Source organism: Lactuca serriola, chromosome 4, assembly GCF_051521515.1.
Source record: "Lactuca serriola cultivar US96UC23 chromosome 4, Lser_US96UC23_V15, whole genome shotgun sequence".
In the NCBI taxonomy this organism is placed as follows: domain Eukaryota; kingdom Viridiplantae; phylum Streptophyta; class Magnoliopsida; order Asterales; family Asteraceae; genus Lactuca; species Lactuca serriola.
This window is the reverse complement of record NC_136411.1, coordinates 199,157,424-199,172,148: the sequence shown is the minus strand read 5'-3', so window position 1 is coordinate 199,172,148 and position 14,725 is coordinate 199,157,424. Positions and strand designations below refer to the sequence as shown.

The window sequence follows — 14,725 nt, the reverse complement described above, 5'->3', positions numbered from 1 at the left end:
CTGAATATCAAGTTTTATGGTAAACATAACATTATATAACTCAAATTATCCATCTCATTAGCTCGTTTAAAGACTAGATGTCCAATCCAACAATGAAACCGGTAAAATATATGTTACATAGACAAAATGGTCAAATAATCATTAAATTTTAGTTTCAAACTTATTCATAAATCCGGGTAAAATAATTGGACTTTAATGGAATCATGTAAGTAACGAAACCGGTAAACCGTTTAAAAGACATCAAATCGTCATTTTTGACGGCAATTCATACTTTTTCATAAACAAATTTTAGTTTAAGATTTTTTCGTAAATTAAGGTAAAATATTATGACTTTTTTTTTCATTAGATTTTGTATTTTATTAATTTTATTGAATGTTTTACAATGTTTGCCATGAAATGTACATGGTGGCAAATGGCAATGTGATTCATACAAAAATACAAGGAACTAAATTCTTTAATAAAAGTTTGTTGCTACACCTGTACAGAAGAAAATGTGCTTTTTCGTAAACCTCTTTTGATGTAATAAAAGTTTGTTGAGCTTTTGGATTTTAGGGATTCCTTCTTTCACGTAAGACCATGGACCCCACTGCCACCTGGAGTTTTCATGTTCCTACATCTGTACAGAAGAAAATGCCATTTTTAAATTGTCTTTAACTTCGCAAAAATAAAACAAAAAAATATATTAAAAAAAAACCTATATAATGCTTTTACTTAATTACCCCTATCAACCATCTATTTATACCCCTATACCCCCCTTCACATTTCACCCCACTCTATCACTCTTCACATTCATCACCACCATCCTCTTCGTTCTCTTCCATGTATTTCTCGAAAGCTATAACTTTTATCCATTATTTCATTTCCCTTTTTAGTTTTAACAATCTTCCAACCTTAAAAAGTTCATCTTTCATAACATTTTTCTTAATTTATACAGAAAACATGGCTCCAATTGCGCTTTTAGTGGTGGGTATTCTCTCATTCGTCTCGATGGTTCATGGCAACAATGGAGGTTGGATTGAAGCTCATGCTACGTTCTATGGAGGCGGCGACGCTTCTGGCACAATGGGTAAAACTCTAAAACCCTAAAATCCGACACTTATTTCCCGATTTAAGAAAATGGATCAAACTATATAGTTTTCGAGATTTAATTTGCAGGTGGAGCTTGTGGATATGGAAACTTATACAGCCAAGGGTATGGTACAAACACAGCAGCACTAAGTACAGCTCTATTCAACAATGGAATGAGTTGTGGAGCTTGTTTCGAAATCAAATGTGCAGGTGAAAAAAAATGGTGTCGACCTGGATCTATCGTCGTCACCGCGACTAATTTCTGTCCTCCGAACAACGCCTTACCTAACAACGCCGGTGGATGGTGTAACCCTCCGCTACATCATTTCGACCTCTCTCAGCCTATTTTCCAACAAATCGCTCAATATAAAGCCGGAATTGTTCCTGTTCATTATAAGAGGTGTGTAATCGTGTAATGTAGTCTTAATTTGTTCTCTAATTGCATGCAAAATCATGAAGGAATTAAAAAGTCGCGAATTTTGACAGGGTACCTTGTGTGAAGAAGGGAGGGATCAGGTTCACCGTGAATGGACATTCGTACTTCAATTTGGTGTTGATAACGAACGTCGGAGGAGCAGGTGACGTGAAAGCGGTTGCGATCAAAGGTTCAAGAACAGGGTGGGTTCCCATGTCGAGAAATTGGGGTCAAAATTGGCAGAGCAACTCGAATCTTGATGGGCAAGCTTTATCTTTCAAGGTTACCACTAGCGATGGCCACACAGTCATCTGCAACAACGCCGTCCCCGCCGGGTGGTCTTTTGGTCAGACGTTCACCGGAGGACAATTCACTTAGACATTTCGTCGAACAGATGGCAAGCCTACAAAAGAGCTCGTATTAGAGAGGCTCTTTTGTTTTGTTTGTTGTGTGTGGTTGGTTTAGAATAGGGTCGCTGTGAACTCTGAACTGGTTTTCATCTTCCTCTGTTTTTTGGGTGGAGGAGTGAGGCGGAAACCGGTAGAATGCGGTGGTGTTAAAGTTCAACCCAACCACCCGCTTAGCTGTTCATGGTAGGTGTTAGGTTAGGGTTCCGATTGTGGAATTGAAAGCTATGGCTTCATTTTCACATGGTAGTCAGTTAAAAAAGTCAGCTTTTTTTTTGCAGATGATCAGTCGTCAGTGTTTGTATGTGGTGATGCTGCACCGCTTTTTTCAGTTTTTGTTGTTTATTTGTTTTCCATAATGAATGATATTTGCAGACTGTGTCCAACTGTTTTCATGTGAAATCTCACTACGTATTGTGGCCACGTATCCTGGCTTATTGGCTATTTATAGCATCAATGCTGTTACTAATGGTGTAATGATGTTGTACTGTACAAATGCATATGCATCCTATACTGACCGCTAAGAACAAAGAGAAGAAACAGGTTTGAGGTTTGAAATTTGAAGTACACCTAAATTCCAAAACTACTAAACCAAAAGCGACAAATATGAAAGGTGTACTATAGCACCGGTAACTACTAATCAAGTAAAAGTTTGAATACATTATATACTTAAAATATTGTGTGTTACATATTAGAAAAAATAAGGTGAATTGGTTTGTGTTTTAAAAAAAGCCATCATGTATATCGGCACAGAAGTCTTGTGGTAATGAGCTGCATGAAGGGAGCAACCATGTACACCTTCATTGAAGTCTTGTGATGATGACATGGAGTCATGATCTGGCCTGATGTTATGTATATGATGAAACAGGACAATTAATTAGCTCTATTCTTATTCACCGCCATAGTTAGATTAGAGGGAGTGGGTGCTGTCTGGACCGCAGCCCTTATGCCACATAAGCACAAACACCGTCCCCTGGGTGCGGTAGAAAGTGCAGTGCGGCCTTTCATATGAACACTTCTTGAAACAACGTGATTGTTTCATTTTTCTTATCTCCTTCTGATTGGTCTTTTTTATTTTGTTAAAAAAAAATAAAAAAGTACTCAAATGTGACACCACTCCTTAGGTATGATATGAAACCACACTTTCATGAGGGCGTGCATCACCGCTTTCTCCAACCTCAAACCTTATAGTGTCGAAGGAAATAGTTTTGAAATGGAGGAAACTATGCTCGTTGGCATGTCCCAATCCCTAGCCTAAGTGTATAGCTTGAGGCATACTTCCTAACCATTTTATTTTCTCTCTATCCCTAGCCTAAGTGTATAGCTTGAGGCATACTTCCTAACCATTTTATTTTCTCTCTGTCTATCCTTTAAATATATAGAACGAATTCATACACATAATTTTTTAAAATTAGTTAAACCACTTAAATATTTAAAACTAAACAAAATTAATTTTAATTAACATTTCATTAAAAACAAATTACTACAAACAAACGATAATTAAAATATTTAAATAACAATTAAAATTCTAAAAAAACAATTAAAATTATGAAATGATAAAAATCCTAAAATGATAATTGACGAGAACTTGTACCGAAAGTTATTTCTGATATATTTGGGTATATCGAATGTTATACTCCTAGATGTTCATCGGTCGGTCCACTAACAAGTAGTGAGTACTCGGTCTAAACCGTGAGTACTTAGATTTTGTAAATTATAAGAAAATAATTTTGAAAATATATACAAGAAACATCACAAATTCATTAAATTTTATAACAAAATAGATGAACATCAATAACAATTACGAGCTTCTTTTAAATGTTAAAATTCCTAAGTGAGACCGATTTGACTGAGTTTTTCTAAGTATTACTGTTTATCTACATGTCGGGATTTGAGTTCACAATACAAGAGGAAAAGCACTGTTCTCGGAGGAGCTACTAAAGAACACTCCGACGACCAAGTTTGTTCAGGGATGAGGGTGTGGAGTCTAAGTGAGAGTGATCTATTTACCTAGGGTTGTTGCCCCTTTTGTACTAAGTTTGTAAGGCTCACTTTTAGGGGACAAAATGGATATTTTTGATGCGGTGCAGTATCACCTGTTAGTTAACATAATTCTCTTTCTTTCATTTATTTTGTGATTGATGCATAAGGAATATCAGTAGTGGCACGAACACCATTTTTTTTATCTTGTGAGTTTTGTTGGTCATCATGGGTTTTGTCTTGAGCGTGCACCTTGGCGGATATGCAACATGGTTGATATAAGGCAAGACTGCTATTAAACATGATTATCGGGTAATAATGTGGCCAAGGGACGGACAATCTTGAAGACACTTGTGTTGTCTGAAGGTATTTCTAGGAAACAAAGTTTCTTGGGAAGGGGCAGTCTTTGTAGCAACCATGATATCCAACCATATCGTTGTTTAGCAATGTTGTATCCAATGGATATCTCATAAAGTCCCTTTAGTCTAAGAGTTATGTTGTTGTCTTGTCTACCCTTAATAACCTAGACTAAGTAGGAGCAAGGAGTCATGAGGCGATTATGTTGCGTCGCTTCGTTTACTGAAACATGTTCCTTACATGGCTTATTTTAAATGACCTTTATTAAAACATATCAGATTTACTTTTGGAGTTTAATTGCGGAAAACAGTCCCAAAACATCAATTATAAAAATAGTTTGTAAAAACATCATGTGAAAGTGTAACAATAGTTATCAAAACAAAGGTTCAAAATGAAACAATTTCATCATTACAATAACCAAAGTCTTTTATAAATCCTTAGTATTCTAAATCTTCACTTCTAACAATAATTTGCTACTTAACATGTAATAATTTATCAACATACTGTGTTAGGCTATAGAGAGACTACCGAGTACAATTACGAGCTTAGACCTTAAACGGATAGCAGATTAATGAACATCCAATTCATATCTAAATTTATGAACCAATACCTTATAAAAAAATCAATGAAATCATAAAAACTCAATTTTGGGGTAAAACATAACATAAGTCAAAAAACATTGTCGTTAACGTCGATCTCATGTAAACATCACAAATAAATAAATAATGCAAGAGTTACTATGCAATGAAACTATGTGCCCAACTGCAAGTCACCTCAAGTCTAAATTGTTACCACAAACATCTTAAGTACAAACTCTTCATCTCAACACTAATCACCACAATTAACCATATATCACCACAAAACACCACATATCACCATAAAACACCACAAATCCCCACAAGATACCATAGAACACCACATATCACCACAAATCTTACATGTTACCACAAGTTATTATTATACTCCATATGAGTCACCATTGGTAATTACTATTACTCTCTATGAATCACCACAAGTCACTAATATACCATGTATGGGTCATCATAGGTCATTACTGTACTCTATATGAGTCACCATAAGTCATTCTTATGGGTTATCCCTTATATCATAACCATACAAGTCTCAACCCTTCCTGAGCATGAATGCATGCAATGAAAATATGAGACCCAATAACATAATCAAATATTCAAACTCCAAATATAAACAAAAGTAGAGTTATAATCAATCAAAGGGTTATATAAACTCATAAAAAAAATTAAAGGCTATATAAACCCATAATCTAAAGTCAAGGGTGCATGAAACCATAATATAAATGTAAGGGTAAACCTCCCCTAATAAAACTTATTAATAAATCATGTCACTAGTTCAATATAAGATGTCCTTAATCATATTTTATAATATGAAGCAAGGGAAGGCACAACTTGTACATATAGTATGTAAGTAATATATTTACATATAATATTTCAGAAAAGGGAAACACAAATCAAAATAATTAATTAATAGGGAAACATATTTCAAGGTAAATGTACCCATCTTATTACAAACGCTAGACTTATGATGCTTCCCTTCTTCTTTAAGAGTGATCTGGAAATTCAAATTTCACCTAAGAGCATTATAAACTTGTCAAAATTCTGTTGATCCATGTATTAAATCACTAATTAATCTCTGAATCCTAAAATTGAACTTCTATTATTTCAGTGAATTAATTGTTCATGTTAAAACAAGCATGTAGGAAAAAACATGGACTAATTTGGAGTCCATATGAAAAGTTTTTGGCATTTTCCTATTTTTGGTAGAGACAAACTGTTACTTGACCATGTAACTTTTTCCTTGAAAAAAGCACAAGTTTGTTTTGTTTAGCATCCATATTTTTTTATATCGTGTCTTCACTATAGACATAACACTTTGGTTCCAATGTACCTAAACCTTCCATAACTCTCCTAAACGACTCTAACGGCCCTAACAGGTATAAAAAACTCCTTTGATTCAAATACATTCCATTTACATAATGACTAAATGGTTAAAAGTCTTAAGGTCATCATATTCACCAACTCTAATTAGTGGTTATGAGCTTATTTTGTACAATAGTTCAATAAACACCAAAATAATCAACCCAAAACCATTCCACCTTGCCTACATTTTCCTTACATTTATTTCTCATTTTTATAGTCATTTTAAGGTTGTTGTTCCAAGGCGTCCATTTTTTGTATTTATCTCTAGATGAGCAGTATGCTTGAACCTTCTTGTTTCCATCTTCATTTAAATGACAATAGTTTGTAAGGTACAGTCAACTATAATTGTCGCTACCAACCTAAATAAAATGGATGGCTTGATTCATTTTCTTTATATCTCTACCCATAGCATCCAACTTTGCGGTCTAAGGAGAAATATTGTTAGAAATTTCCCTAGTTGATCTTTTTCATATGGATGAATCTCTTGAAAATTCCATTGATGAGCATGTCGAGCTAGTTCCTCAATTATCATGTATCCTTCCCTTGGGTTCTCTTAGAAATTGCTCCATATTAATCGACCATTTGACGAGTACACACATTTACCCCATTGTAAAAAGTTTGAATTACTTGGTGAACATTTCAAGACAATGGATTAATTTCATTGGTTACCAACTTAGAGATTACTAGTTATCTTGGTCTGATTACCTAACATATATAAATTTATGAACTTTAACTACATTAATCATGCAAATTAAGAACATCAACTTGGTTTTAAGATATATTTGGACGATGAATGATTAGACCTTATGAATTATATATCTATGATCAAGACAAACAATCAAGCACATATTATGATGTAATAATGCTCTCTAGAACAGTTAAAGCAACTACCTTTATTACCTATTCTAGGATTTGTTCAATCATTAGCTCTAATAATTCAATCATCATAAACAACTAGGTAACAAGTTAATGCAATCAAATTGGTCATCTAACTACACAAAACTTGAAGGTAAGGCAATAAATATTGAAACTTTAACATACTAGGATAACGATATATTAAACACAAGTTAAAACCAACATCAATAATACATAAAAATAGAAATTAATACACAGTATTAGGGTTCATCTAATCTAAATGAAAGTAAAAGGTTATTAGCCCATGATTACAACAGACACACGCATAATCAAAGAATAAACTAGGTTAAACATTGTAAAAGCTAGGCAAACCAAATGATTAATGATGAATCTTCACTTCAATCTCTCTACATCTTATTCTCCAATCAAAATTTAACTTCTAAGGGTTTTCTTAGAGGTTTTTGGTTGCTTTTGGTCGAATAAATCAGCAGCTCTCCCTCGGATTTTACTGAATGGTCGGTATGTATACTTGCCAAAAAATTAGCTTCCATGCCGTGGAAATATGCATGCCACACCGTAGAAAACATCTTAAACATGTATTCAACAAGTCTTCATGCAAAACACGGAGGAATGTTTTAGATCTGACATGTCGCCACGTTGTGGCAATGAGACGGCCATGTCGTGGTATTCAATTTATGCAGGTCTCTTATTCTTCTCCTCTTGATGCATGCTCCACCCTACCAGTTTCCATCTTCATCTAGTTTTCATCCTTTTCTTGAGAATTTCTTTCTTTGGCTAGAATTTAAACTTTATAAGTACCAAATATCTTTGTGTTTAACGAAAATATAGCAAAAATGTATTGAAATAATATATATATATATATATATATATATATATATATATATATATATATATATCCAAATACTCCACACTTGTTTTTTGATCGACCCCAATCAAAACTTATTTCAACAAATCACATCAAAACATAGAATACGAATATCACACAAAAACAATCCTATTTGAACTCACTAATTATGTCTTGCCTCAGTACATGTATTTGCATCTAATTTTACCTATGTACTTCCCAAGTCCTAAATAATCATTTTCCTCATAAATGTTTCCCACTCATTTTGAAAAACATTCATTTTTGCATTCCCCCAATTTATACCTTTTTATTAGCCTATTTGTTTCTAAATTAATCTTCCAAGAGAAACGGCTTAAAAAGAAAAATATTATAGAATATAATTGATGTAAAATATAACTACACTTTATTGCAACTTCTTTATATTTTATTGGAACTTTTTCTCCTTTTCACTTTTATTTTTATTTTTCACAACATTTTATTTTTATACTTTCTCAATATTTCAACTTCAAGTTTCAAATAAATAAGAAAACAAATAATTTAACACTTTATTGCATTTATACTATAGTTTGTGACTTTTTAAACAATTTAGTGGAGTACTCAGAATGTCAAAGGCCTCTAATGAAACCCATGACTTTCGATAAAACCCATGTAGCAATTTTCTTCCCATACATCCAAGCTTTTATAAATAGGTGAATAGATCTAAATATCATCAGGGGGAATATTCACCGAGTCTCAAAGGCCGCATATTGGCTCCACTCTTGAATTGTTAATTATTTTTTAATATAGAACTAGACTCAAAATACAGAAATTAAACAGATAATACTTGGAACCTTGATTCACTATATTTTAACTCAAGACCCAATAGATAGATCATCACCAGAAGGATTTTATTGGGGTCTAAACTTATATCTAATCTGAAATATATTATGTCCCTCAAACTGCACAAGGTTGCGTTTTTGTCTCATAATTTCACTAAGACTGGGAAACTAATGCGTTTTATAGGTTACAAAACTATGTCCTTATGGAATTTCACTTAACACTTAAGGGAACATGTAACCTAAATGATCTATGCCATACACTTTGAAGGAAACATACAATAAACCAAAAAACTAACATGAACCCTAATTGAAACTTTAGTATAATCAAAATACAAGAATTAGGGTTACATACATTTGATTTGGTATACTAAACAAATCACTTTAATCCTACAAAAATCACTTTAATCCCTTGTATTTGTTGGTCTTGGAAAGTTATAACCAGAAGAATGATTCCTCTAATGGCTCACACCAAAAACCAAAAACCCTAGAAAGTGGAGGAGATATGAGATATGAGATATCAAGAAAATTTCATTCAGGGGTCGCATTTATAGTTTAGGTAACTTGCAGGCAAATGAAGATTTGAATTGATTAGATAATAGATTTAATCCTAATTCAAATCATTTTCATTTATGCAACCAAGATGTTTCCAAAAACCCTAGAAGAGCTCCCAAAACCATCCATGCTTGTCTTTTGTTAAACTATTGAATAATTTCAATTCACCCCCTTGCACCTTTAAAAAAATTCCAATTAACCCTGGATTAATTCTAGATTAAATATTATTAATAGTAAATCAATTCTAATTGATTTCAAATTAATTTATTAATCATATACATTAAAAAATCAATTATATAACAATTGATCCCATATTAATTTATTATTCTCATAATAAATCAACAAACCGACTATCTATTTCCAATTAATATATTAATCATATAATATATTAACCATATAATATATTAACAAATTATTTTCCCATAATTTCTAATTAGTTTATTAATCATATAATAATCTAATAAATTATACTGCACTCTGCTAATATCATTTCTAGCTATTTTTTTATCATGAGGGCAACCTAAAAAGGACTTTGCTTCTAACTACCAGAGTATACTAATTTACTTATGAGCTTAGACACCTTTATCCAACAATCTCCCACTTGGATAAGTCTATAACTATAATTGCAAGTTTAACTTTGAACTAAACAGCAAAGAGTGCTTTTCAAAGCCACTGTCAACTCTGATTCAAATCAAACATTGACCCTAAGATAAGTGATCAACTATTCCTTCGTTCTAAAAGATATCATATGAACAAATTCATGGATTAAATGATCAACCTCATGTTCATTTGTTCTATTTCCCGATTTCATGATTTTTGATCAAATTCAGACTATAAAATTGAATACATCAATTCAGTTCGGACCAGGCCTAGTTCTTATATATCAACTCAAATCACTGAGGGGCCAACACATGTCACTTTTCTTGTTAAGGAAAAAGCAATGAATACCCTTTGACTATATAATCATTCATTTTACTCACCAAATCATGTATGAAATAACACTTTTTAGCACCTAGTTATGAGGTGCGTTGGCGTAAACCAATGCACGATTGAAATATGACTTATATATCTTTGTTCGAAGAATAGAAGTTATTATCGTCTTAGAATTACTCCTGCTTAAATCCATGAAGTAATCTTTGTGTGTGGGTTTATCAAATACTTAAAATTCCTATATTCAAAATACTCATGAATATTGCATCAATCTCATGCAATGTCCAATCTCTATGGATACAATCTAAAATTGATTCATGACAATTTTATTTCACTACTTACTTCCAAAAAGTATGAACGACTGTGGAATTTTGAATAATATTTAAATTACTCAGGGAAGTAAAACATGCAATGTGAAGCATAATAATAAGTTAATTAACTATGATATCATACCCATTAAATATAGATAAATCCTTATTATTTAACCATCATAACAATTATAAACTTATTCGTTGTATAACATTTTAAGTAATCAACTAACCACTTGGATTAGATAACATCAGTCATGCCATGTTATAAACATACATACTATTCCTCTTGATGGTCTTTCCTTTGTGAGCATGTCGACTGAAAATTACTCCAATGGTGCTCATTTCAAAATTCCAAATTCTTATTACTATCTAAAATGTAGTGGAATTCCAATTTTACATGCATTGACCTTTAGTGATGTCGAGGTTCTAAAGTCGCAGAGACTGAGCTTCCGACATTACAGAATGTTCCACTAGAAGTTGTTACTTAGAACAATTCCATGGTTATAAAGTCTCAAATTCAAGGTGCACTCCTTGAACACTTCTCTTACATTAAAGTTTCCAACTTACATGTAGATTCTACAAGCATATCCTATTATGGAAACATTTCCACATTCTCATATGACCATTAGTTCTGAAAAAGAATAATCTCAATCCATAACATGTCACTATGGTCCTTCCCAGTAATATCATGCTTCTAACTATCCATAAGTAACTAGTCTTTGGTAAAACCTCAGAATGTTCTTGATAGTTGTTTAATAAATTTAGCCACACACAATTCTAATCCTTTTTCACCAAATGCTAAAGGAATTTGAAAAATTAGAAGAAGTGAATATTATAGAACATGTGATCGATCCTATATCTGAAGCATATGGGATTCGATTCTTTATGTACTGCATAATGATTTGATATATGTTCAATCTCTTGCTATAATATTTCCATATATATATATATATATATATATATATATATATATATATATATATATATATATATATATATATATATATATATATATAATTCTCCAATGTTGAAAAACTTTAACACGCTATCAAGGTTGTAAAAATCGCTTGACGGTAGCTCGACGGTCGACTGGTGTTAAGGGATTAATCGGTCTTGGCGGGGATTAATCGAGGATTAATCGGGGACCACATATTATTAATAAAATATTAAAATTAATTAAATATTAATATATCTTAATAAAAACAAGTACTTCAAAATTAGAAATAAGAAAAATTGTAATTTGGAAATTTGGAAATACGAAAATATGAACATTTTGGTATAATATTTGAAAATTTGAAAATTTTGGAGTAAAAAAAGAAAGTTGGTTTTTTAAATTTTTTAAAAAAATTTTGACATTTTTTTGACATTTTTTTTATTTACATTTTTCGATTTTTTGACTTTTGTTGACCGATTAATCCTGCCAAGGCCGATTAATCCCGCCAAACCCGATTAATCCTAAATTTCCGATTAATGTCCTAATCCTCGACGGTTGGAGAACGCCAAGCGATTAATCCACGACTAATCGCCGATTAATCCTGATTTCTGCAACCATGCACGCTATTTATATATGTCTTTGACTAAGTTTTTAATAAACCTACTATCTAAACCTTTAAACTTAAAAAGAAGTATGAGTGCCCTCTCCCTTAAGTCTACTATAGTGAAACAGTACCCGAACTTTGTGATTTTTAAAAATAGAGACATTGTTTCCTACGAATAGTATTGTCAACATGCAATACAAGCATAACAATTATGCTTCCACTAGCTTTGAAATTTACCTAGAAATCAACTGGACATCTAATAATCAATACATTTTGACTTTCTTATAGAAGTGCAGATCTCTGCTACACAATGCTTCAATAAGTCTCCAGCTAGACTTCTTAATCTTACACACCTTAGTTGTATAGTGTGTATGTGTGTGTCTGTTTAAACCCTTTAAGACTAATAGATGTATCTCTCGAAAGTTCAACCAATTCCTTACCATTCCTCACAATTTGAAATATAAAGAGGGATGTCGTAATCCTATTGTGAGTTTGAGAACTCAATTAACACAACCAATATCCATATTGATCTTTATCAGATCTTTAAAACAAAAGTATTTTCGCATAATCATTTTCATGAATTAAAGTGAAACCTTTTTCACTTATATTTCAAGGTGCATACATTCCTGTCCATGTGGATCTTTCATTTCCAACCTACGGTCATAAGGCAAGGTTTAGGACAAACTAAATTCAAATTTAGTTTTCCTTCATGGACTGAATTTTTTTATTTTTATTTTGTTGCCTTCTAGCAACCCAAGGGCTTACCAGTGCTTCCATGTTGTTAGCAGATCACCATATTGATCAGTGTACTTTCACTGAACAACATGCTTTGCTTTTGTTGTTAAATGAAGAACATAGAGTTCATAAGTATTTCCAACTAAACTAGAAGTTCACAAAAATAAGAGTATGTCAATTAAACACAACAAGTTATCAACCTCAGGTCGTATGCTAGTGATAACTAAGAGGATCATTCTCGGTTGACTCTTTCAACATCAAGATCAACATGACTCCTACTGATTTCTTGACATATAAGTTTTCTCTCAAGGAACATTCATTGACGAGCTAAAACAAATATTCAAAAATTCATGCAGATTCCTGACAAGAAAACACTTCATAGAATATGACTCGGTTTATCTTTTGTTTGTCAATCAATGAAAACATAAAACTCCCATTGTAAATGTGCTAGACTAAGAAAAGCATTACAAGGTGTTATCATCATTTCTTAGTTTGAAGTGAGTTTCAAGATATGATTTGTAGTTACTAAAGCATGACTTTAAAACTTGATTGGAGCATGGTATGACTCATCTATTATAGAACCATTTCAACAATGTTCAATTCTTATTCTTAGTCATACAATTGCACTAAGATGTTCTAGGAGGATTAATTATGATACAATTCCACAATTACTAAGATGATCATAAAACATGATACTAAAGTAATATCCTTTCTTTTCAGATTCGAGAATCTCTTGTCTTTCTGGCTAATAGATTCCTTTATTCGTTCTACTACTCGTTGAACATTTTCAAAAGTATTAGAATTTTGTTTAATCTTACCGTATTTACTGAAAGATCAATAAATCATGACAAATAGAGTTATCGTCCCTTGTGGTGGATTTGAAGACTCCATATCAACATGTACCAGATCCACTAGTCCTTCACTTGTCTCACATAAACATGTGACCAATAAATCAGTGATAATTTTCCAATGAACAAGATTCTCATGCACCATGCAATTTGAACTGTATGAATTAAAGTTTCTGTCCAATTGAAACTTGGTAATGGGACTTCTTTTCACTTAGTCAATTTTACAACATCACAAGCACGTTCTAGAACAATCAATATCCACGAATAATACTGCCATTATTAGAAACGTAACAAATACTTTCATTAATGCAATTGCAAAGAAATATAAAATAAGGCAACTACGTAAAACAAAACATCACTTTTATTGAAATAAAATGAAATTGGAATCTGTCCTTAAAATGCATAAAATAAAAAACTATATTTCTAGACATCTCCGAAGAGTAATAGCAATCTATTAAAAATTATCCTAACTCCTTAGTAGTAGCTCAAAATTCTGACTAACAAACAATGTGATGAAAGTCCATTTCCCAAGATTAGATTCAGCTAACTTTGCTTAAGCTTCCTTCTTTCTTTTAGATCCTACAATACCATCAAAATATGATCATTACATCATGTATTAATAGTCTATGAATAAGAACTTATAATGGATTTATATAATGGATATACTTAAAGTAGAGTCACATGAATTGACTTTACCATCCTTAAGATCTTTCAGGTATTTGGGGAAGCTTTTCTTCCAATGTGCCTTCAATTAGAAGTAGAAATAAATGGACTCATTCGGGTCAACATGTGGAATGATCTCAGAATGAGCATTTCTCTTTACCATAAGATTAAATAGTTTGACCTTGACCGGTCCCTTTCGATTGAGAAGGGAAATTTTTTCTTGATTACCAATGTTACCATTGTCAATGTCCATGTAATTCTTGAGATTAGACCCTATAAGCTTTTCTGCTTTAGTTGTTTTCTTAAGCATTTCTGCTTCAGCAACTATCAACATATGGGTCATATAAATTAGAATTACATTGAGATTCTTCATATGAAAGTTTTCAATGAACTGACCATATTACTTTGGAAGTGAAAGAAGAACCAAATCA

General features: G+C 32.2%; 1 protein-coding gene across 1 annotated transcript; it reads left to right on the top strand.

Moving 5' to 3' along the window:
- The first annotated feature begins 764 nt into the window (after nucleotides 1–764).
- Nucleotides 765–2,313, top strand: LOC145103136 (expansin-A15-like). The gene is made up of 4 exons (XM_079040677.1): nucleotides 765–821; nucleotides 935–1,066; nucleotides 1,156–1,468; nucleotides 1,555–2,313. The coding sequence occupies exons 2-4, from the start codon at nucleotides 940–942 to the stop codon at nucleotides 1,859–1,861; spliced, it is 747 nt and encodes a 248-aa protein (XP_078896803.1). The 5' UTR covers nucleotides 765–821; nucleotides 935–939; the 3' UTR covers nucleotides 1,862–2,313.
- Nucleotides 2,314–14,725: the final 12,412 nt, after the last annotated feature.

Coding starts and splice junctions, on each gene's coding strand:
- LOC145103136 (XM_079040677.1), top strand. CDS start 940: ATGGCTCCAATTGCGCTTTTAGTGGTGGGTATTCTCTCATTCGTCTCG. Junction 1,067..1,155: donor CGACGCTTCTGGCACAATGG/GTAAAACTCTAA, acceptor TTTAATTTGCAG/GTGGAGCTTGTGGATATGGA. Junction 1,469..1,554: donor GTTCCTGTTCATTATAAGAG/GTGTGTAATCGT, acceptor GAATTTTGACAG/GGTACCTTGTGTGAAGAAGG.